The 22,937-nt window shown below is 31.4% G+C and overlaps 2 protein-coding genes across 3 annotated transcripts; one reads left to right on the forward strand and one right to left on the reverse strand.

Moving 5' to 3' along the window:
• Positions 1 to 3,785: 3,785 nt before the first annotated feature.
• On the reverse strand, positions 3,786 to 5,619 carry LOC133181389 (uncharacterized). Its single transcript, XM_061315904.1, has 3 exons — positions 5,495 to 5,619; positions 4,946 to 5,022; positions 3,786 to 4,089 (listed from the first exon to the last, which is right to left on the reverse strand). The coding sequence occupies exons 1-3, from the start codon at positions 5,611 to 5,613 to the stop codon at positions 3,803 to 3,805; spliced, it is 483 nt and encodes a 160-aa protein (XP_061171888.1). The 5' UTR covers positions 5,614 to 5,619; the 3' UTR covers positions 3,786 to 3,802.
• A 703-nt stretch (positions 5,620 to 6,322) lies between these two features.
• On the forward strand, positions 6,323 to 17,809 carry LOC133181392 (cyclic AMP receptor-like protein A). 2 transcript variants are annotated; one of them, XM_061315906.1, is made up of 13 exons: positions 6,323 to 6,400; positions 7,557 to 7,609; positions 7,869 to 7,923; positions 9,431 to 9,487; positions 9,705 to 9,765; positions 10,028 to 10,115; positions 10,265 to 10,354; positions 12,455 to 12,490; positions 12,859 to 12,937; positions 13,050 to 13,180; positions 13,646 to 13,722; positions 14,302 to 14,372; positions 17,111 to 17,809. In XM_061315906.1, exons 1-13 carry the CDS (start codon positions 6,344 to 6,346, stop codon positions 17,204 to 17,206), a joined length of 951 nt encoding a protein of 316 aa, XP_061171890.1. In that variant the 5' UTR covers positions 6,323 to 6,343; the 3' UTR covers positions 17,207 to 17,809. The 2 variants fall into 2 exon arrangements, with proteins under 2 accessions (XP_061171890.1, XP_061171889.1); XM_061315905.1 differs by lacking the exon at positions 17,111 to 17,809 and adding an exon at positions 15,194 to 15,358.
• The last annotated feature ends 5,128 nt before the right edge of the window (positions 17,810 to 22,937 follow it).

Here is a 22,937-nt window from a genome sequence, read left to right on the forward strand (position 1 = left end):
CCCAAATATGTTGCTAAAATCCATGCTATGTAATGTTTTCAATCACACAACTGCTAAGCTATGACGTCAAGCCTATGACACTGTGTTAAGAAAAGACAGAGGCAAAGGGAAAATCAAAGAAAAAATGTAATAAACAGAAAATTCAATGTTTTGTAGATGAATATGGAATTTATTTCACTCGTGAGACAGGATTTTTTGATATTTTCACTCGTGCTTCGCACTCGTGAAAATATCAAAAAATCCTGTCCCACTCGTGAAATAAATTCCATATTCATCTACAAAACATCAAATATCCTCTATTTATTAATGGGAGTACTGTACATTCTATGTATAGGAAAAATTATTCTGCATAACGGCAGATATTGATATGCAGGCATTCAACCTTGCAAGGAAGGCGCATGAAATGATTTCTAGATGTCGAGCAATGTTTTGATGCAGTTTATGCAGAAAAAAAGATAGGCAAGGCATTATTTTTGATTTTGTAGATAAATTATTGAAGAAGAAAATGAACATTTATGATATCAAAAAATGAAATTTAAAGCAGCATTAAATTTTGGTGTGGTTTTATAAATTTATTCATGTCATTAGTCAACTAGAGACACAATTCTTCAATAGACTGTTTCAAAAAGGAAAGTAGACACTTTCCACTGCCTTTTGTCTGAAAATGCAAATGACTGGAATTTTCGGGCGGGGGGGGGGGGGGGGGTTACGCCATGTAATTTGGAATCGGTTACTTTGTATTATGATTATACTAATAAACGACTTTACGTGTCATGTTGTATTCAAGATTGTCCAAATTATGAACCCTATATATAGGATAGGTCTATAGGAAAATTTAAAACAAAATCATCTGATGAAAAAAAAAACCCAGTGCAATTATTAGACATTATACATATAGTGTATATTAAATGGCAGGGCCGTAATCAGTCAGATTAACCAGGTCTACTTAATTGGAAATCTTCAAGTTGTGTAAATACATATTTCTTTTCAAAAGGGGAAAGAGTTCTTCATGTAAATAAATGGGAGAAATCTTTTAAAATCATTTTTTTCAAATTAGAAAGCAGGGTCAAAATTTGTCAGATTAAGATGCAAACATTCCGAATTAATTCAGATTCGAGTCTGTTTAAAGATTGGGTCCGGTTTTTGTGCGCAGTTTTACATTTGTGTCAGTTCAGTGTGAAACAGCACGTATATTTCGGACTTACATATATTGTGTATATTAAATTTCGGACTTCATGTATTTGTTACAAAAAAAATCCTATGTTTCTTTTAATGTGAGAAATTCCGCGCACAGCCATAACCCCACCTATGGCACAGTCAGAGATGGACGGCTAGATCCTTAAGGTGACCTCTGCTGATATTCATTGACACTTTTTTATCTTTTATCTAAATTAAGTCGTTAATGTACAATTCGATGACGCCAAAGTGTCATCGGTCACAACAGTTGTTTGATAATTGATTTCGTTCTTCTTTCTTGTTAGTCCTTTTACTTTGTTCTATCTTATGTATATTTTGTTGTTGAAAATTATAGTCTTTTGGAATCGGACCTTCGGCGCTAGTAGACCCTCAACCTATGTAAAAGTTATATTACGTCAATTCTGGATAAAAGTCCTAAAACTAGAACGCGTTTTGACTTGGATGTTTTAGGAGTCTGGTTTTAACAATGAGAGAAAAAACTTAGGATTGGCTCAGAAGTAGACAAAAAAGTATAAACCCTGTAGCACATGTGCTGTGACTCAAGGACTTATTGTTTAAATCATTCAATCATTCTAAAAAGCAACTTGTGTAATAAAATAAAAAAAAAAATAAATTGTTGAAATAAATTTCGTATTTTGATATTAAATTTTACAAGCTGAAAATGCCAATTACACTCTAATATACTTTAACTGCATTTGTGTATACTATTATAGTCTTCACGCTTGTTATAGCAAACATTTAAATCCATTGATTGTAATATATAACTTGCTCCTACGACTCGTAAAAAAAGGGGGTTAGCTCCCTTGCAAAAACTGTTATAGTAATTAAATTTTCAAGTAATTAGTAAATCACTTTGAGGAAGTGTTTTTATTTAATGCAAGATACATTATTATATAATGTTCTACTTCTGTTTTTCATATAAATATTATATTCAAATTTTTAAAGAAATTAATTTTATTAAAAGTAATAATTAACTAATATTTCTTAATAAAATAATAGATACTCTCGCGATTTTCACTTACTCTATGTGTCGACCGGGTTCGAATCCATGGCCTAGGGATAGGCCATTAGTACTTTGGAAAAATCGGCTAAGGAAGACTCCTTAGCTCTATTTTAACTCAATGTCAAGATAAAACGAAGTGGGTGAAACACGTGGTTCTGTGTTAATCCAGAACTGACGGTGGAGGAGCTCATGATCAGCGAAGTCCTCAGTGCGTATTGCTTTCCCAAGATGACAATACCTGTATTCTTTGACATTTTGTGTAATAAGAGTTAGATCTCCCAACTCCCTAAAATTAAAGCGAGATGAACGATATAATAATCATTTTAATCTTAAGTCATATAGAGTGTATATATGTATATGTGCATTGGTCTGCTTCGTCATGTTGTCTCCAGAGAAGTTCGATCGTCACTTGTGAAAAAAAATAGAGATAAAAGAGATAGAGAGTTGTTTATACATATCTACCCTGTTTAGACAATGAATTATGTCAACGCTTTAAAAATCTCCGATTAGACCCCAGTAAAACTGTTATAAATGAAAAATATTATTGAATCGACTAAGAACAGATATGATACAAATATAGGTTTTTTTTTAAATCCTGAATATCACAAGTAAAATTAATTCATTTTTCATTTAAAGTTTTTCATTAATAAATTGATAAAAATTTGTATTAATTTATCAGTGAGAATAATGACAGAATAGCTGCAGATCTGTAGCTCGCTTGTCTGAAAAAAATGGTATGGACGATGAATGAGCTACAGACGACCATCCCATTTTTTCTGACCAGCGAGCTACAGATCGTATTAACGACAGAAAAGAAAAAGAAAATGAACATCGATCATTGAAAACCTACAATTTTTTTTAAAGAGATTTAATTATATGCAATATTTACAACCAAAGATAGATAGAACGTTCTATCGTTGAAATGATATTGTCCTACGGACCCGGTTTGTGGTGAGGGCTTGTCCTAAGACACAGATTATTCGAACTAAACCAAAGTAAGTCCAGAAATATATATACCAGTCTTTGCATCCATTTTTAAGCATGTATTCTTATATATATATATATATATATATATATATATATATATATATATATATATATATATATATATATATATATATATATATATATATATATATATATATTGATTTTAAAGGATCTACGCATTTTCTTCTTAATAATAAAATCGGATTTTACATGTGTTGTAAGAAAACAAATTTGAAAAAGAATTTTGATAAATCGTTGAGCCTTTTCAACTTTGGGGCTTTCTGGTTTTGGGGCGCATTGAGTAGAATGTATATACTCTATGACACGGCTAGCTAGTATGTAAGGTACTTTAATTTGCATATTCTGACCCCCCCCCCCCATTTTGACCCTGAATCATGCATTTTTGAGTTCATTTCCACAGAGTGTGGAAAGGTCCTAGGCTTACGATGCGAAGATGCACGTATTCCCTTTGGGGGGGGGGGGGGGGAGGGGGAGGATGTCATTCTCGCCTACAACTGAATCTCTTTTGCACAATAATTTCATGAATATTAAAGAATAACAACGATTTTTTTTCATCAGTCATCATTTACTTGTAATTTCATTATGCAACACATTTCAATAAATGTCCTTGTGGCGCCCTTTGCTTTTCCCTTGAGGCTGTAAGTACGGTGGTGCTGGTGAATTGGGAAGATCGCTATCGTCTCGGTACTTTGGAGAGGGTCCTAGGAACTGCTCAGCTTTGTTGACCGGTTTTGTTGGTTTGGGGGTAACGGGGGTTTTCTTGTTCAGTTTCGAGATCATACTGAGGGGTACCCCGGTGGGAGGCACATTGTGGGAAGGTGGATAGGCGTTCATGGCGAAAGGGTACTCGTTGTCTAAGGCTTGTTTCTTATCTTTATCCTCTGAAAAAAGAAATTGTTATAAATGATCATTAAATTGTTTACATCATAGATGGTTATACTATGAGAATATAGCACCACAGGTACATGCTTCTACGATCCCCCCCCCCTTTAATTTTTTTTAAATATAAATTTCTTTATTTTTAAGCTTTAACCACTTCAGCTGCATTTAACAGGTTGGGGGGAAACGTAAATTCCGCTATAATAGTGGTATATCACTATTATAGTGAGATTCCGCTATATTTTCAGCCGTAGTTACTCTCGATTTCATCAAATAACATATTTGCTGATTAAAGCGCAAGTTATGATTGGTATAAAAATGGACAATAATTTGAATCCTTGCATGTTATGAATTTTATTTAATTTTCTGCCGATGCGTTTAATAATACGAACACACTTTTTAAAGCGGAAGTTACATTTTTAACATAGCAACCAGTGATTGCGGTAGCATTGAACAAAGACTGACTCTTAATATCTCTTACACATGTGCACAAATTAGTGCTTGAAATAACTTTGAACCCACGTTGAAATACGTTTGTCGAATTTACAGAAGAAAAGATGATTTTTGCCTGCATAGTTACTGGTATGGAGGCCCGTTATGACAAATGAAAAAAAAAGCTCAGCACAAGTTCACTTTAATGGAACCGATTTGTGTCGTCTAAATCGTAAGCAATATATGTCACTTTTACATGTAATCTTAGGTACATGTATAATGTTTCCTCTCTCGATGAAGCTTGAATAACTGTACATTATTATTTATGAAAAAATTATTTCTGTTCTAAAATAATGTTTTTAATTTGGGAAAATGCCTTTCGGGTCCCTTGACTGGTCAATAAAATATCTTGATTCTTGTACTTACTGCGGCAACAGTAACAACAGAAGCAGAGTATGATGAGGAGTACAAAGACAGTAATGATCGGAGGAAAAATCAAGTACCTAAAATAAAAATATCAAAATTTAAGACCAAATTTCTATAAAGCTCAAATAAATCATTAACAAAAAGATGTTAAGTAAATACACGGTTATTGAAGGAGATAACAAGCCAAGCACGTATTATCGTTTTTGAAAGGGGGAGCCAAAAAAAAAATTCAACTCACCAGAAAAACTTTGACAAACCAAAATTTCGGGGGGGGGGGGGTTGTCGGTGGGGGTTTATATTACAACTTCCTTTCACAACCAAATTCAATTAACATTAACTAATTTAAATGATTTAACTATGCTACAACAAAAAGTGTGTGTGTGTGGGGGGGGGGGGCATGCCTTTCAATGGACATATTCGATTAGTAAAAGGTTATGTTTGGAAAAAAGGGGGCAGTCCCCCTCCCTTCCAATACAACGTGCCTGTGAGAAAGGAAACATTTGAAAACTATATGTTTTTGAATGGAGTATAGAAGATGGACAATCTTACGCCAAAGCAATGCAGGCTCCGTCAATGCCACAAACAAAGTCTGGTCCGCAACATTTTCCGTTTCCTTGATTACAGCAGGTGTAACCAGCATCACAGTAAAGTTCTTTTCCTTCCTTCATGCACACTTCCCCAACTCCTGAAAGTTAGTGAAAATTAAAATACGCACATTGAGCAACCCGCAAAATAATAATTATATACAAGAATCAATCACAGCAATAGAACAGTACAATTACTTCCTCACCCTGTATGTTCCCAAACATTACTTTTTACACTGAACAAAATATACAAATAAATTTTATATAACATGTACATACAGATAAAATTTTATCTAACGTACATTATATGTCTTACCTATCGAAGTATTTATACATATTGTCAAAATAAATATGGTCAGAAGAAAATAAATGTTTTCCATATTCTTTACTTTAAAGTGTATAATATGTAGAAGAATATGACTATGCACCGTGTTTTCACGATACATTGATTTTGTATGTGGCCACTTGCACGGACCACTTTACAAGGGATATTAAAGAACATGAACACGCAGAAAGTTCTCTACTTTTATTTCTCTGCGAAATATGAAATGGAGTTTTCTAAGAAGTTTTTATCATTTTTGAGCGTATTTATTTAAAACTATGTAATTTTTATGTGTATCAGTGTATGCGACTCACAGCTGCAAAAGTATTACTACACAGAGCAATATTGTTCGGGATCGACGTAAACTTTTGGAACTCTTTCGTAATAGAGGTATGATTTTGAGTAAAAAAATCCACTTATTGCAAAATGTCAACAAACCAGACGCTAGTTTAAGTTTAATGTGTGACAAGTTGGCCCCATAAGCTGATAAGGATGGTTTACAACGAGTCAGCAGAATGTCCTTTATTTCCAGATAACCCTGGACACTGCGTAAGAATCTGTTCACTTGATTTATACTGTATTTTCATTTTTTTTTGGCAGACAAATGTTAGAAACACCAGGGACCTATATACTATATTAGTATATAGGTCCCTGGAAACATACAAGTCGTTTTAAAGTTTTGTTATATTTTAAGTGCATGTTATAAATTTAGTTTGATTTATCAGCTATGTTTGATGTGGGAAATATTTTTTTATAGCTTATTATTGAAAGTTCTTTTCAAATGTTTACATGATTTAATCCATGAAAAAATTATTCATGCATTAATCCATGCGTCATGTTGATGAATAGACATGATGTAAATAAGGAACTATCTTTAGTTAGGTGTTTAGTTCACATGAAATCAACAGGAAAACTATGACCAAAATGAAGACCTGGGTGATCCTTCCTTGTGGCTCATTATTGTATCATTTAAATCAGCTGAAGATTAGGAAATTAGATTACACTGAACATGTTTATGTTGTATGTAGTCATGTAATATCATTATGCAGACATGCACTAACTAATGTGTTAATAAAGTAAATTGCAGTGTGCCAGTGTCTGATATATTGTGGGTTAAGAATTAAGTCAAGATTGTGCAGGATTGAATGTTATATTATCAAGCAAGAGACCTATGGGCTCTAATGCTAACCTCAGTAAACTGAGTAATAATTTAATATATATAAATGAATATAATTAAACCCCTTATCTCAGCCTTAAACTTTAAATCCAAGATTTTGACTATCTTTATTTACAATATGTAAAATCTATACAATATGTTTCCAAGTTGAAAAACATTGCCGATCTTGCAAAAGTTATTTATTTTTATGTAAAAATTGACCCCCCCCCCCTTTCCCAGCTCAAGGGCCTATGTTTTGAACAAATTTGAGTGCTCTCATCATGATAATGTCTCCATAAGAAAATGACTTATCATGCTTATTGTGTCCCCCCATCCTTGCTAAGAAGATTTGAAAAACAAAAGTTTTATATTAATTGTCAATAAAAGTCCATTTATTGTAATGTTTTGCAACTATATACACACATCTGTAAATGTTGTAAGTATTAAATTTATCACTAATATAAAATAAGGGGATATACCTTATTTGAATTAGCATTATAGAATTATTCTAATATAGGTCTATATATCTTTATTATTATTTGGTAACAGGATGCTCTGATTCACGTTAGGCGAGGCATTGCTTCCATATCTCTAATAGGATGGTAAGAATTTTTATTTTACTGTTTTGAAAAAAAAGAATTTTAGTTTTAAAGAGAGATACATGTATAATCATTGATTCAGATTTGACTAGTTGTATAATTGATAAAACTTAATTTCTTTCAAATGTTTAGTAAATTATGTTTTGAATTATAATAATAAAATTTGTACCATATTTTCAACTCATTGAAGCTTTGAAATTTAGAGAAAGAATTATTTTGTGAGTCTAATGACTGAATATATAATATATTTTTTTGTTTTTAGTTTATTTATGATAGTTGTGATATGGCTCTTCAAAAAGCATGCTGCATTTTCACAGGTAATTATTTGCAGATACATGTACATTTACTTTTACAAAGTATATACACATTATAAAGTAGAAGTTAAATAAACTATAATTAATATGGTTAATCATAATTAATATGGTTAATCATTCAAAATTTTACATCACTGCATACAGCAGGGTGTAAATGACAAGAAAAGACTGTTTAATTTCTGTCATCATATTCTTCTCAATAGAGTGTCTATTTATTAGGGATGCTAAGGGTTAGCTGGTTAAATGACTAACCAAGTGGAAAGAATGTATCCCTGGTTACAATTTTCATAACTGGTTAGTCATTATTTTTGGCAGTATATGTACTTAAAAATTAATATTATTTTCTTTTTAAAAACTTGTTGATAGCGTATTTAAAACTGTGTTGTTGCAAACAACCAATTAAATAATTGTCAAGACATTGATGTTGTCAAAACAAGTCCCTGTAATTTTTAAGCTACATGTATATATGAGCTAAAAAATAAAAATACGAGATGAAGTGTAGATCAACATGATATTTGTTATTTACATTCAAATTAAAATTTTCACCGATTTTGAACTTGAATAACCCCATGTTTCCATAGTTAAATTGACTTTAAACAGTAACTGTGTCTGATATTTAAATGCGGAGTTGGTAAATAAATCGGTTATTGTTTTAAATCTTTGATATCTATGAAATGCAATTGATTTAAATTGTGTTATTTACAGGAAGGTCCTATTTTTATATAAAGTAATAAAACAAATAGAAAGATCTTTTTAATTTTAGTTAGTCTGAACTTATCAAAAATATACCATATATGACTTTAATGTCATTATAATACGGCCTGAATATTACTGGTAATTTAAAGTTTAAGTACCCCAGTATAAAACTAATTTTCTACTTGGCACAGTTTTACTGGGTAATTGTTCTTGTTTATAAATCACTGCAAAACTTAGCATTTTATTCTACAAAAAACTACCACCGCTATCATCGAGAGCTTGGTGATATTTTATAGAGTTACCGGGATTGCAAAATTTTCAGGCCCGTAGGAAGCAATTTCAATTTGGGGGGGCACAGCCATATATTTTCAGTTGGGAGCACTATCAACTACTTTTAATTGAGGGGGCACGAGCATATAGTAGCTATAAACCCCCCCCCCCCCCCCCCCCCCCCCCCCGGTTTCTACGGCCATGATTTTACAACCAAGACTTAGAGTACATGTATAAAAATATAAGACCAAACAGTCTTTACTCTTCACAGAGTTTAAGAACAATTTGTATGTAGCAGTGTTGGTGATGTGATAAGCACAAAATTCCCATAACTTTCAATTTTATTAGGAAAGTACCTTGTGATTCCTGGAACATTTGTGCATTTTTGACAAGTATTACTTGACTAATTCATAATAAAATTACAAACAAGTCTTATCTTTTCAATTAATCAGTTACTTGGTCTGAAAATTTTACGACTATGACTTAAATTCTTACAAAGATTGTTCTGATAGCCATCCCTAGTATTAATCAATTTTTTTTGTAGAGACTGATCCTGTATTTGAGTATAGCAGCTTTCTTTGACAGTATAGCTTATTTAATGGTGAGTACAATGTACTATACACTGTATATATGTATGTACATGTAGTACAAATTTAGTTATAGTGTATAAAATAAAGTAAGCATGAAACTTAATTGTGAAATCAAAATTTATAATCACAGTCTTTGGATAAATGGATTCAACATTTTCATTGATGGATCCTAAGGGAATGGGGATTAGCCCCTGCAGAGTCTTTCACATTTTACTAATATTTTTATAGGGAGATATACGCCCTGATGGACCGATGTGTGATTTTCAAGCCTGGTGGCTAAGTTATTTTGGTATGTCCAATTTGATATTTCATATTAAGGCATATTTGTATTTTATACTCAGATATGAATAACAAAAGCAATATATAGTGCATATGTTTTATTGTTAAATTGCATATTAATCATTGTTATTAATTTTGATTTTTTTTTAAAAAGTCAAATTTTAAAGCCAATAAAGGAAAAAGTAATTCTATAACACATACAGCTTTTGGGTTGTTGGTCATGTTAAAAATTTCAAATATCTACCAATGCATGGATTAAAATCTATTTTCAGACTGGTGTGTGTTGGTATGGGTGTGTATAATTACATTCAATTTATTTATGAATGTAGTGAAAACAAGAAATATAGAGAAGTTTGAAATGTGAGTACTTATTATTTAAGTGAGCAATGTTTTGTAATTCATATATACATTTTTTTTCATAAAACAAAGCATATGCCATTGAACAGTGGTATATTGGATTATGATTAATCCCTCTCAATTTCAAGAACTATGATAATTTTGTCTTTTAGACTCTTCCATGTCCTAGGTTGGGTCGTTCCTGCCATTATTTCGTTCCTACCCTTTGCTGGAAACCATTATGGACCAGCTGGTGCTTGGTGGTATGTATGTGTTAAGCTGCGGATTAGTACCAATGAAAAGGTTTTAATTAATGCCAATCTGTCATTTAGGCTCATTGAATTCTTGCATTGCCTTATTTCTTGGAAATAGTTCCATAACATGAGTCATTGCCATATGTTGTATAATATTGCAACACAAGTAGTACTGTTCATACAAACATCTACCACAGTGTTTGCAGATCTTTTTTGATCAAAACCACATACAGTTGATACACATACATGTTTCACTGAGATTTAATAGCGATTCTCTGTAACCACTTAAACTTCTTTGCCACGCATGGTCACCGATTTTGATGAAACTTTGCCCATTATTACAACTTGACACCAGAAACATATATCAAATAAAATTTCGTTGCTATGTGTCTTAGTTGCCATGGTAACAGCCAGAAAAGTTGAAAAAATTGAGATTTTCAGCTACTTTAAATCTTTATTAAGCCTGAATAAAGACTAAGAAAAACAAACAAACCATTCTCCCAAAAACATGACACCTTGTTGCCACTTATGCTATAAAGAAACTATTTAGAATTTATCTCTAAGTAAGTGGTAACCATGGGTACATTTGGAAAACATTTTAGATGCTGAAAAATGCTGAAAAACGCTCTATAGTCACAAATGATAGATGCTACATGATCAAACTCAATCAACAACGTAAGAAAAACAATGAAAAATATTTTACCTCATGTAATTAGGTATTGGCAATATTATTCTAAAAATAACTTTCATGGTTGCCATGGTAACACAGTGTCACCATGCAAAATCTGTTGCTATGATTGGGTTAATGCTACTATCATGAGGAAAAACAATAAAATTCACGACTGGCACATATGCATATTTAGGAACTTGCAACACCGACAACATAAGAAAAATTGAGATTAATTGTTACTTTGCAGTGTAACCATGGAAACAACGTATTAGTTGTTTAAAGTGATATTTTTTTGCTGCTTTAGGAATTTACTAACCTTTTAATCAAGAAAAATATTATTTGAATCACCTTGAATAATACATATCTCGTAGAACTTAAGTTGAATATCATATATTGATAAAGGTTGTTGAAAAATACAACACTGTTGCTATGGTTATCAAGAAGAGAAAATGTCCGATTTTGTTAATTTTTTGTCAATATTAGACCCTATGTGCCAGCTTTTTGCATCCAGTTAGAGATTGGGTGATAGTCAAAATTGAAAGTCAGGTTAGTTGGTCACATATATCAATCATTAAAGTTTTGGGAATCTACTTACAACAGTACGTATCCAAGGAAACAGAGTATTTCTCAGATTTTTATGCATGTTTTTTCGCCTTATTTCCATAGCAACGCACTATTTAAAGAATTGAAATTGAATTTTTTGAAATGTGAAAATTAGGGTCACACCAAGGCCTTTAAAAATTGATCATCAGTTATATAGAAATATGCTTTTTAAAAAGATAGGATAAGATTAATACACTAAGAGAGTAAATTTAAAATCCCTTCATGGTATTAAAACCATGGCAACCATTGTCAACCTATAAGAAATATCATATTTTGTCCTTGCCAGTTGGTATATGTTACAATGATCTCCTCTCTATTATTTGATTGCATTTCAACCTATAACTGTTATTATTCTTAAGTGTATGACTTTATAAAATTAAATGAACAAAATTATTACTTTTGAATACTTTGTTTCCATAGTAACGTATGTTATAGATGATTTACCAAACATGTTTATCATGCATTCAAGACACCAGGCCTTCAACTTTCAGAAACAGTCATTGCCACTTGTTTGCTTTGCTGCAAACGTTAACTGTGGGACTCTGAAGATGTTGAAAAATGCCATTTTTCAAACTTTAGGACATGTTGCTATGGTAACCATGACACAAAGCAACCAATTTTTGCCTGATTTGAGTTTACGGTATCAAAGACTTTTATCATAGAGAGTTTGGAGAAATTCTGAGACTATGCGTGCCACAGCTCCCATATAAAAGTTCAAGTCATTACAAAGAATGGCTCTTAATCAGTAGCCATAGACTAGAGAACCATATTTAAAACACCCACTACACCACACTCTCTAGTGTTATTTTAAACAATGGTTTTTTTGTTTGTTACAGCTGGATTGTAAATGACCTTGGTTGGAGATTTGGAATGTGAGTACATCTAAAATTCCATGCATGCTTTGTTATTTGGGAATTCAATAAAACATGCTGTTAATTGTATTCTATTCCACAATCTTTTTAACTCCATTTATTAATTATTGATATGGTTTTAAAAGGTATATATATATTTTAACCTCAAGGAAACAATTTTTTTTCCTTTTATTCCTGAATTTTCTCATCCTGTCAATATGAATGTTGAAATTTTCTAGGGAAAAATTTTCCCACCTACCTACAGACTCAATTTTTTTACCCTGAGTCAGGAGAGGGCAAACAAACATTATTTTAAAGATGGACTGATGTATAAAATTTTAAGGAAAAAATAGAGTTTATAGAATACATTCTGGTGCATTATTTTGCAGATGGTATGGACCGTTATTCATAGCTATTACAGTTTTGGTTGTGACCTATATTTACATTATAGTCACACTGAACAGAAGAGTAAGTGAATCAAATAAAACATTTAATACACTATCTACACCCTTCTTTATTTACACATTCATAAATTTTCATAAAATTCAGCTGAGCAAGCATTGATTATTGTTTTATTTAGTTGTCCACTTGGAAAGGTACATATGACCCTGACACAGAAAGACAGACAACCATGCTAAAAGATGACATCAAATCTCTGAGGGCCTATCCATTTATTTATTTAGCTGCCTCCATATTCCCTCTAATTAATAGGTCTGTATGATTATTCATATAATTTACTAGAGAGCTCTAGAGAGCCTTTAAAAGCAGTGAGAAGTGCATGACTGTATATTATCTTTTTTACTGATAATATATTTTCTTTATATTCTGTTTTGGAGACAAAGGTTGTTTTATAACATTTTAAGCATGTTAAATTGAAAATAATTCAAGTGAAGTCAAAAATATTTCAGTCACTTTAATACTAAAAACATGCAAATTTAAAAGACAAAAAAAAATCTTAGAAATAAAACTTCAACATGTGACAAAAAAATTAATTACTTAATTAATGAAACGTTCTATTCATTGCATCAAATTAAAACTTATATCTTTTGATTCAAGAATATAATTCTTTTCAACGGTTACTGTATCCGAATCTGCGGTAACTAGCTATATAAGAAATACATTCTGTGTTGATCCATCTTTTGAATTTTTCTACCCAGCATATTTAACATATTGCAGAATACAGAATGCCGCCTCTCCAGATGACCCTGTTTTTGCTCTAGTCATATTGGCCGCACTCACAGCTCCCTTGCATGGTAACCATCTCACTATCTTCATGTGTCTTTTTTTTTTTTTTACTTTATGAAACTAGAAAATGCAGTGTATGTTAATCCTAACTTCTTTTGTGAACTTAACAATATACAGCAATTAACTTAAAAAACTAAAATTGATAGGGGAAAATACCCATTCAATACAAATTTGCCAATTTGTATAAGTTGGTGTGTATTAAATGATGAGAATACTGTAGAATTTTGTTTATGAGAGAGTAGAGGGGGGCAGGGATGCATAGTATTGAGTAGTAAAGAAGCAAAGAGCATCTTTAGGCATGTTATGTACAATTTATTGAACTATGATCTCATCCAACCCTCAGAGGGTTTCAAAAGTATATGTAATTTTTAAGGTAATATATTGTTACAGTTGTCAAGCACTAAAATGTTTATGATTCTTTAAATTCAGTGAGAATTTGGTTTTTTGGTTATTTTTCAGAGGTACTGCATGTTGCATTATCATTTTAACTAAATAAATGTTAGGATCATGAAATTTCCTTGACCACAGACCTTCATTCTTACTTTTGTTACAACACTTGCTTTATATATGTATACTTGGTTTTAAAGGTGCGATGAATGCCATAGTTTTTGGAATGGATAGAGAAACATTAAGGAAGCTCACTCCTACACAGATCAAGGTAAAATTCATAGCACTGTTTTTATAACGGTATAACCCTCAGAGTTACCTTCTACACTGCACCTACTCTTCCTGAAATTCACCACTGGAGGAATATATTGCACAAAAATAACCCTATTTTAAAGTTGACTACAGTAAACCATGCTTATAATGAAATGTCAAGGACAACAAACTTTGACTCTTTATAAATGTAACTTGTCACATCTATTAAGATGATTATATGATGTTAACTACAGGGAGTAAAAATCACTGTAAGCATTAGTTCATTATTAGCATGTTTACTTTAACTAAGTTTTACTTCTATAGTAGTTCAAACAAAAATCAAAATGTTAATGAATGAAAATGGTGTTTCTAGACAGTTTTTACAGCTAAATATAGAGATTGTTAATTCATGAAGTCATTACACAATTGTTTGTAAATGGATGATTTACTTGTCATTTTCCTGTTTGAATGGTAGAGAATATGGTGCTTTGTGTAATACCCTACTTGCTAATGTTACCATGCCACATATTACAGTGTAAAACATGTCAGTGGTCCCTCTAGCTCAGCTTAAGCCATCATTATCAGCTGTTGGAAAGATATGCTGCTTTGTATATAAAGTTACTCTGATTTTAAACATGTTTCTAACACTGTTTGAATGAATCTTCATTAACTATAGTAAGCTGCTCGAATGAATTCAACATAACCATAACATTAACTGTAACATCAACAAAATGTGAATCTAATTAAATCAATGAGTCTGCATGTTATTCTATGAAGAATTTTTAGAGAAGTGTTTCAAAAATGTCATCTGCTGCTGAAACTGCTCTTTTTTGACAACAGATGGCGTTTTTGAGCCACAGAGTAAATCCTGGAAAAGTGAGGGAGTATCCAGTAGCGTCTTATTTTACTTGTCCTGAGGAAAGCCCCTCCTCCCCTCTAATGGAGGATTCCACTCGTAACAAGTTTTCAAGCATGTCTCATTCCAGGAGTCATTGAGTTGTTGTTATATCAGGTATCCAATAGTGTGCCTTAGCATCCTGACATTTTGTTTTGTTTGGTTATGTTTTTTAATGCTTTTTAGCTCAACTAAGCAAGAGGCTTACATGAACTTTTCTGATCACAATTTGTTCAGTGCTTGTATGTACATGTATATGTTAGTATGTTGTACACATAGTATTTTGTGCATTTGTCATCTTTAATTTTTCAAATTTTCATCTCAAGTGAGCATTGTGACCAATAGGCCTCTTGTTGTATGTTTTTGTTGTTGTTGTTTTTTTTGTTGTTGGTATGTGTGCATGATTCCAACTTATATTCTATTTCTGCCTCAGATAAAGAATGATTAGTGCTTTAGTCTTACTAATATTCTTTTTCTCCTTGAAAATTGAATGTTTATGATATTGTATGACTGTAACAATGTGTTGAACCCTGATTATCACTTTTAAAAAATTAAATAAATAAAACATTCTTTAGGAACATGCAGTCTGAAATCTTCACTATAATTGCTGTATACAGGGTTATTTTCAACTCTATGTTATTTTTGCCCTATCACGCTTTTCAAAGAATTTCTCCTCCAGTAAATTCAGCTAGACACAATTGTGTAAAAAGAGACATTACTCCCTCTGTCTCTCCCCTCCTGCCCTCCTTTTGAAATTACCTACTGGCAACAAGGGCAAATGTATCACAGAGCAAAAATTTCCTTGATACAGCACTCTATATTTTATATAGAAATATTTATTAGATTTTGTGTCTTTACCTTGGTGAATCGTTGTTTGTTTATATTCACTTTTATTTTGTTTTACACTTTTATTTTGCAATTAAATGTCATAAAAAGTGATACTAATACACACAATGATAGGATTGTATAAATAATTGTCATCAGCTAACCTGAGGCTAATTACATTTCATCAGGGTGACAAATCTTTTAAAAGTAACATGGTGTGCTCACAGTAACTGCATATTTCTATTTCATGAATGTTTTTAAAACTATTTTTACTTCCCAGCCAAAGTTGAAAAATTTAAAATGTAGAATTTCATGAGAAAAGGAAAAAAATATTGAAATGCAGTTTGATATGATATGGATAGCTATTGCTTCATAAGAAGTCAAAACAATTCCTGTGCATGCAGAAATTGATATTGATTTCAAAAGAATGAAAAGCAGGTTTCAAGCATCAAAGAAGTTTGTTTAGTCAGCAAGTTTTAAATATTTGTAGTAGGGATGTCCCATTATCATTTGGTTATGAAATTTTGGTTTACCAACATAGATGTGTAATGTGTGTTATCTCATTGTAAATGTAGGTGCTGAATAATGAGAGTTTTCTTGAGAAAGCCTTTAAACAAATACCAGGCTTTGGGGCCATAAAACTTACAGAAGCTCACTTTTGATCTCAGTCTCACTTTTTCACTATACCTTTTGTAAAAGTGGGACTGAGATCAAAAGTGAGCTCATCTAAGTTTTATGGCCCCTGAGCTTGACCATTTAATTTTAACTTCTATCAATACCTGTAGTATACATTTATACTAAATTACAGACTATTGTTTTCCAAAAAAAGATCAAGACACTTTTTTTTCCAAACAGAAGGTGCTGTAAATAAATTTTAAAAGTAAGCATAAGGTCCAAATGGATAATCATTTTTTTTCCTGACTCAGTCAGAGTGATGGTAAAAATGGCTCAACATATTAAACATACTGAAGTTTAAGCATACTCAAGTAATGAGCTGAAAAATTCAATATTAAATACATGTATATTTTCCTTTTTAGGTGGCTTTTATGGCCAGAGTAACCAAAAAAGCTGAAATACAGGAATTCGATCCCGCACCCAGTGTATCAAGTGAAGAAATAAGGCAGGTGGAGTGATTCAACTGTAAATCTGATTATTTCCTTTTACTGGAGATTGCTATGTGTGTACCAGTAGAAGAAAAATCTGAAAATGGAAGATATTCGCTTGAGAACTTAGAAAGGATAACAAGTGATAAGCAGCATAATTTTAAGAGAAAAAAAATCATTACTATGCTATAGTAACTGTTTCAGTCTTAATTTATAGACATGTTTAATGGTTATGGCAAACATTAATGTATGATTATTTAATTACCAGAGTCTGGTATTGAAAATTTAATTTTACTATGAAAATTCTCAACCTGATTCATGAACAAATAATTATATACTGGTATAGAGTATTTGTTGATGTTGCTCTGTTAGACTGTGAACAAATATTTGTGTTAGAAGTGTATGTTGTTTATTTTACATGTTTATCTAAATCTGCCACTTATTTATTTCAATGTTGACCCCCCCCCCCTTCCTTAAAAAAAGAAATAAATAAATAAGTAAATAAAATAAAATATTAAATAAATGAATAAAATTTAAAATGCTGCTTTGTGAATTTAAGCCATTTATAAGCTATACCATATCCTTTTGACTAATTTCAATAAATAAAATGTTTAATTTAATAGATCAATTTTTTGAGCCCAACATAATATTTTTTTGCTAGTCTTTTATAATATACATGTATGTGCAAACCCATAGCATTATAACTATAAAATTTGGGTTACATGAGACAGAAAATTTAAATGTTTAAAAAGGTCAAAGTTTTATGTAAGATCCATTTCAAAACCATGCCTAGAGATGAATAAAATTTTGGCTCAATACATTTTGTTTATTTCAAAAATCTTTCTGAATAATGAGCAAAACCCACCATACCTCAAAACTATAGGCACAGTGAGAACAAATGTTAAGACTGTACTTTTAGGTTTTATGTGAATGTTTTTTGACAACATTATTTACTGAGTGCATTTTTAGAAGTAACTCTATAAATTGTATAGCTAATATAATTCCTCTTTTAATTGAGAGGTACAATTATAGTTCACTTACTTTAAATGAATTTTCAAGAGACAACATTGTGATACTTATGATTTTTATACATTTACCATGAATGTGTTCATCTTTCACACAGCTATTATCTAAATAACACACATTGCAAGCTGTTAGAACAACCATTTATATTTAAAACCAGAATTAAGACATCATAATATCATTTTCTTACTTTTGTCTTTCTTTATTTTAAACAACACTGTTTGTGACCAAATATATTTGATATAAAATCAATTTTAAAGAACTATATGTTTTTGCAAAAACCAATGAAAAATCAGTTACTTCTCTGATATGCATATGTACAATTACTGATATGTTTATGTGCATGCAAAATCATGTTTAAATTATTATAATTTATGATGGTATATGTCTCATAAAAATATTTGCACATTTCTTCATCTGTTCATGAATAAATTTTTTTATGAATCGGATGAATAGAATAAATGTCTTTATATCTGCAAGTAGTGCTTTGATGACCACCAAATTGAGTCTTGTCTCAATATTTTCTATCATTTATTTTGCAGGAATACAAAATTTAATGTATGTTGTTCTGTATATAAGTATTTATTTTTATCAGGTCATAAGCTATTTATGTCTGCATGTTATTTTTCATTTAAAAAGACAATTACGGTGCAATGTATATGATGCATTTTTGATTTCCTTTGTAAAATTACAGATTTTGAATTTTTTTATGAAAATATATTTATGTTATTTTAGATGTCAATTCATAATATGCTCTTTATAATGAATTAGAGTGAATGGCATAAATTACTTATATCAAGTCTACAAGTAGTTGACATAAGGGTCTAGTTACCTCAGTAAAATAAAATAAAATCAAGTCATTGGCTGATCAGAGGAATCTCTGAATTTCTTGCTATGGCCTTTATTTGACAGATATATTGGTGACTTTTTATCAATTAATATTCATTCATAGTTGATTCGATATATCCCACTGAACTCGAAATAAAAGACACCGCAGAGTTTGACTCAACTCTTTCATATTTGGATGTTTTACGAAATGTATGGAGGTAACGAACAGTATTCAAGTTCAAATGTCCATTAAACAATACAAATCAGGAGCAGAGCAAACACGGACCTCTAAAATTTCAGAGGTGGGATCAGGTGCCATAGAGGAGTGAGCATCCCCTGCCGACCGGTCACACCCTCCGTGTGTTCCTTGTCATGATCGGGAAATAACGGAAAAATCTGTCGACAATTCAGTGTGTAAATAATGGTCTAACAATTAGTATGAAAAACATCAGTCAGCATTGGACTTAATGATAGACTGTATTTGCCGACAAGGTCATTGTATTGACCATAGGATTTACGAAGTGATGATTTAAATGAGACTGCTGATATTCTTGTTTCATCAACTTGTTTGTCAAAAACTTACTTCTTTTTTTTTAATTTAATTTTGAAATTTTTTTTTTTAATTTACGAGATATACATGTAAACATTGATGGCAAACTTACAACTTAATCTTCTGATAAACGAGATGTTTGCAACTTTCATCCTCTTTTTCCCCTATTCATGCAGCTTTTTACATGTATGTGTGTAAGGTCAATTTCTAAACATGCTAAAAATAAATAAGTTGATGTTGCAGGGGGAATCAACAGACTCGTAAAAATAATACATTTTGCAAATTCTCTGGTAATTACAATGACATATGTTTGCAAATATAATCTGCCACAGGGTCAAATGCTGACCAAAGTTTTTCTTATAAGCTGTAAGGCTATTGTTTTCATTCTAATCTTTTTTAACCTGTTCACATCTGGTGTTTTCAAGGGGCCCTGTTTGCCTCACTCTTAATTCTCTATTAATTTTTAGCCTGATCACTGTTTCGTTATCTTTACATTTTTCATGTAAGATGGTGTAATGTTTTAAGGCGTCTTCTCCCAATGAAAGATTTTCAAGAGAGGTCAATATCATTTTCTTTTACTTTGTGGAAAAATATCCCAAGCTAGTTTTTCCACCGGATTTTTAAATCCTATTCTGAGAAAATTCAAGAATCTGTTCTTAGTTTATAAATTATTTTGATGTACACAATGGATGTCGAAGTCTCTCTATAAAAAAAATTGTGTTATTTTGCGCAAGCCTGTCAAAAAAGAAAGATGTATTCATTTTATTGTCTTTTATACATGCGTTGCCCGCATGGTGAAGTGATAAGAGCAGAGCGTTTCGTTTAATTTACGTAAAATATGTTAACATGTATCAAAGTGAGCATAAAATGCACATGTGAGCATATAGCCATGAGCCTCTTATGTTAGTATTTCAAATAATAAATTCATTACCGGTCTGAAATTAAAGATTTTGATGAAGGAAATTCTTATTTGAAGGAGAGAATTTCAGAAAAATGTTTTTCTTTAAAAAAAAAAACGAAAATAGGCGCAAATTGGAACTTTAAAACGTCATTTTTCCACCCCAATTTGCCCACCAGGATGAAAATAGAAATTCCAAAACCGTATTGCACATCTAAGCAGAACTCTCATACACTTTAACAGTAACCATCTAATCTTTTGCAAGATGATTTGGGGTGTTCTGTTGTTGTGCAATAAGGTTTTGGAATTTATATTATCACTTTGGGGGTCAAAGGGTGGGGGAGGGGTGAAAAATAATTTTTTTTTTTTTTTTTACAAAATACCTGGTTCCATAAACTGCTCTTTTATTTTACACAATAGCTAAATCATCTTTTGGAAAGTGATTGCTGATGTCCTGTAGATGTGAAATTCGGTTTCGGAATTTTCGTTTTTACGCTGGGGTCAAAACGGGTAATAAAATAACTTTTTCCCTACAAAAACCTGGTTCCCAGAACTCCTATTACAATTTACGCGGAAGTCTATTAATCTTTTTGAAGGTTATTGGTGGTTTCCTGAAGATGTGCAATAAAGTCTCGGAGGGGGGGGGGGGTCGAAAAAGACCAGAAACCTGGTTCCAAGAAACCCTCATACATTTTAAATAGAAGCCAAATCCTTTTTTGGAAGGTAAGTGCTGGTGTCCTGTAGATGTGGATTTTTCAGTTTCACCTTAGGGGCCAAATGGGGGTCGAAAAACGACTTTTTCATTTAATAAAAATCTGGTTCCCAAAACTCCTCTTACATTTTTGCAAAAACAATTTCATTCTTTGCAAGATGGCTGGGGGTGTCCTGCAGATATGCAATAAGATTTTGGAATTTTCATTTTCACTAGGGGCCAAATGGGGATCGAAAAACGACGTTTTCATTTTACAAAAACCTGGTTTCCAAAACTACTCTTACATTTTTTGCAATAGCGATTTCATCTTTTGAAAGGTGAATGGGGGTGTTCTGCAGATTTGCAATAAGGTTTTGGAAATGTCGTTTTCACTACGACATTTTTATTTTACAAAACCCTGATTCCCAGCTAGAATTTCTAATATAGTAGACATTTCATCTTTTGCAAGATGATTAGTGGTGTCCTGCAGATGTGCAATAGGGTGAAGTGGGGGTCAAAAATGACTTTTTTTTTTTTTTTTTTTTTTTTTTTTTTTTTTTTTACAGAAACCTGGTTCCAAGAACTCCTCATACATTTTATGCAGTAGCCTCTGAAATCATCTCTTTTAAATCAGAATTTACTTCGTTATAATCATTAACTTCAAACCTGCAATGAACTTATTATTTGAAATATTAACATAAGAGGCCTATGCTCACTTGTGTCTACTTTGATATACATACAATAATACGTATTTTATGTAAATTATAGAATTACTTTTGTGGCTTCTTCGCTACCCAAGTAAAATGGATTAATTAAAAGCAACTTTTTTATGCGTATTAGCAAAATGCTTATAAAGGTTGTATGGCTACTAGTATTCAAATTCTTGTGTCATCCCATTGACATGTTGTCAACAAAATTCTAGTATGTTAAAAAAAAGTGTTATGTGTCCAGGTAAAAGCAATTAACATTTCTGTTATTTTATAGTTTTATTTTCTAAAATATAATGATATGAGGAAACATATGTAAAAACAAAAAACAAAAAAACAACAAAATAACCAACTACCAGAAAATGAGAGATCGAGAATGTACGGCATTTTATGCCGATAAGAGGTAGACAAACTTTAAAATTATCTCTTTTGAAGGACAGATGATAAAAACAAATTTTTATTTTAAAAAATTTGAAAATAACAACTTAACTCATATTTATACAAGTAAAATAAATAAGTTAAACAGCATAGTGTTTAATTTTTCATTCAAAGTTTCACAATAATGGGATTTAAATTGACAAAAATATTTATAGATTAATAAGGATGTTTGCAGAAAGGAAGAATTTTGAACACATCATAGAAACTTTACAATTTCCTAATATTTTAGAAATTAATTATTTGCATCATTTTCAAACAAAATAGGTCCAAAAATATATACCGATCTAGGTATCCTTTTTTTTGTTTGTGTCAACTGTCCTTAATATAAGATATGGTTTTATTGAGCGAACATCCGCCTTTTGCAAAATGTCAACAGACCAGACGACTTTACTCCATGTGTAACAAGTTGAACAAGGATGGTTTATAACGAATCAGCAGAATGCCCTTTGTTTCCAAATAATCCTGGATACTGCGTAAGAATTTTTTTCATTTCTCATTATTTCACATAATATACATTTAACTTTTTTAAATTATAATTTTTGAAAGGTAGAATTCATGTTAAAACGCATACATGAAAGTCTTTTGAATGTTGGCATATTTGTGTGCATGTAAATTTAATTTGATTT

Source organism: Saccostrea echinata, unplaced genomic scaffold (genome assembly GCF_033153115.1).
Source record: "Saccostrea echinata isolate AGI-Se365-2 ecotype Australia unplaced genomic scaffold, CSIRO_AGI_Sech_v1 ptg000008l, whole genome shotgun sequence".
NCBI classification, from domain to species: Eukaryota; Metazoa; Mollusca; class Bivalvia; order Ostreida; family Ostreidae; genus Saccostrea; species Saccostrea echinata.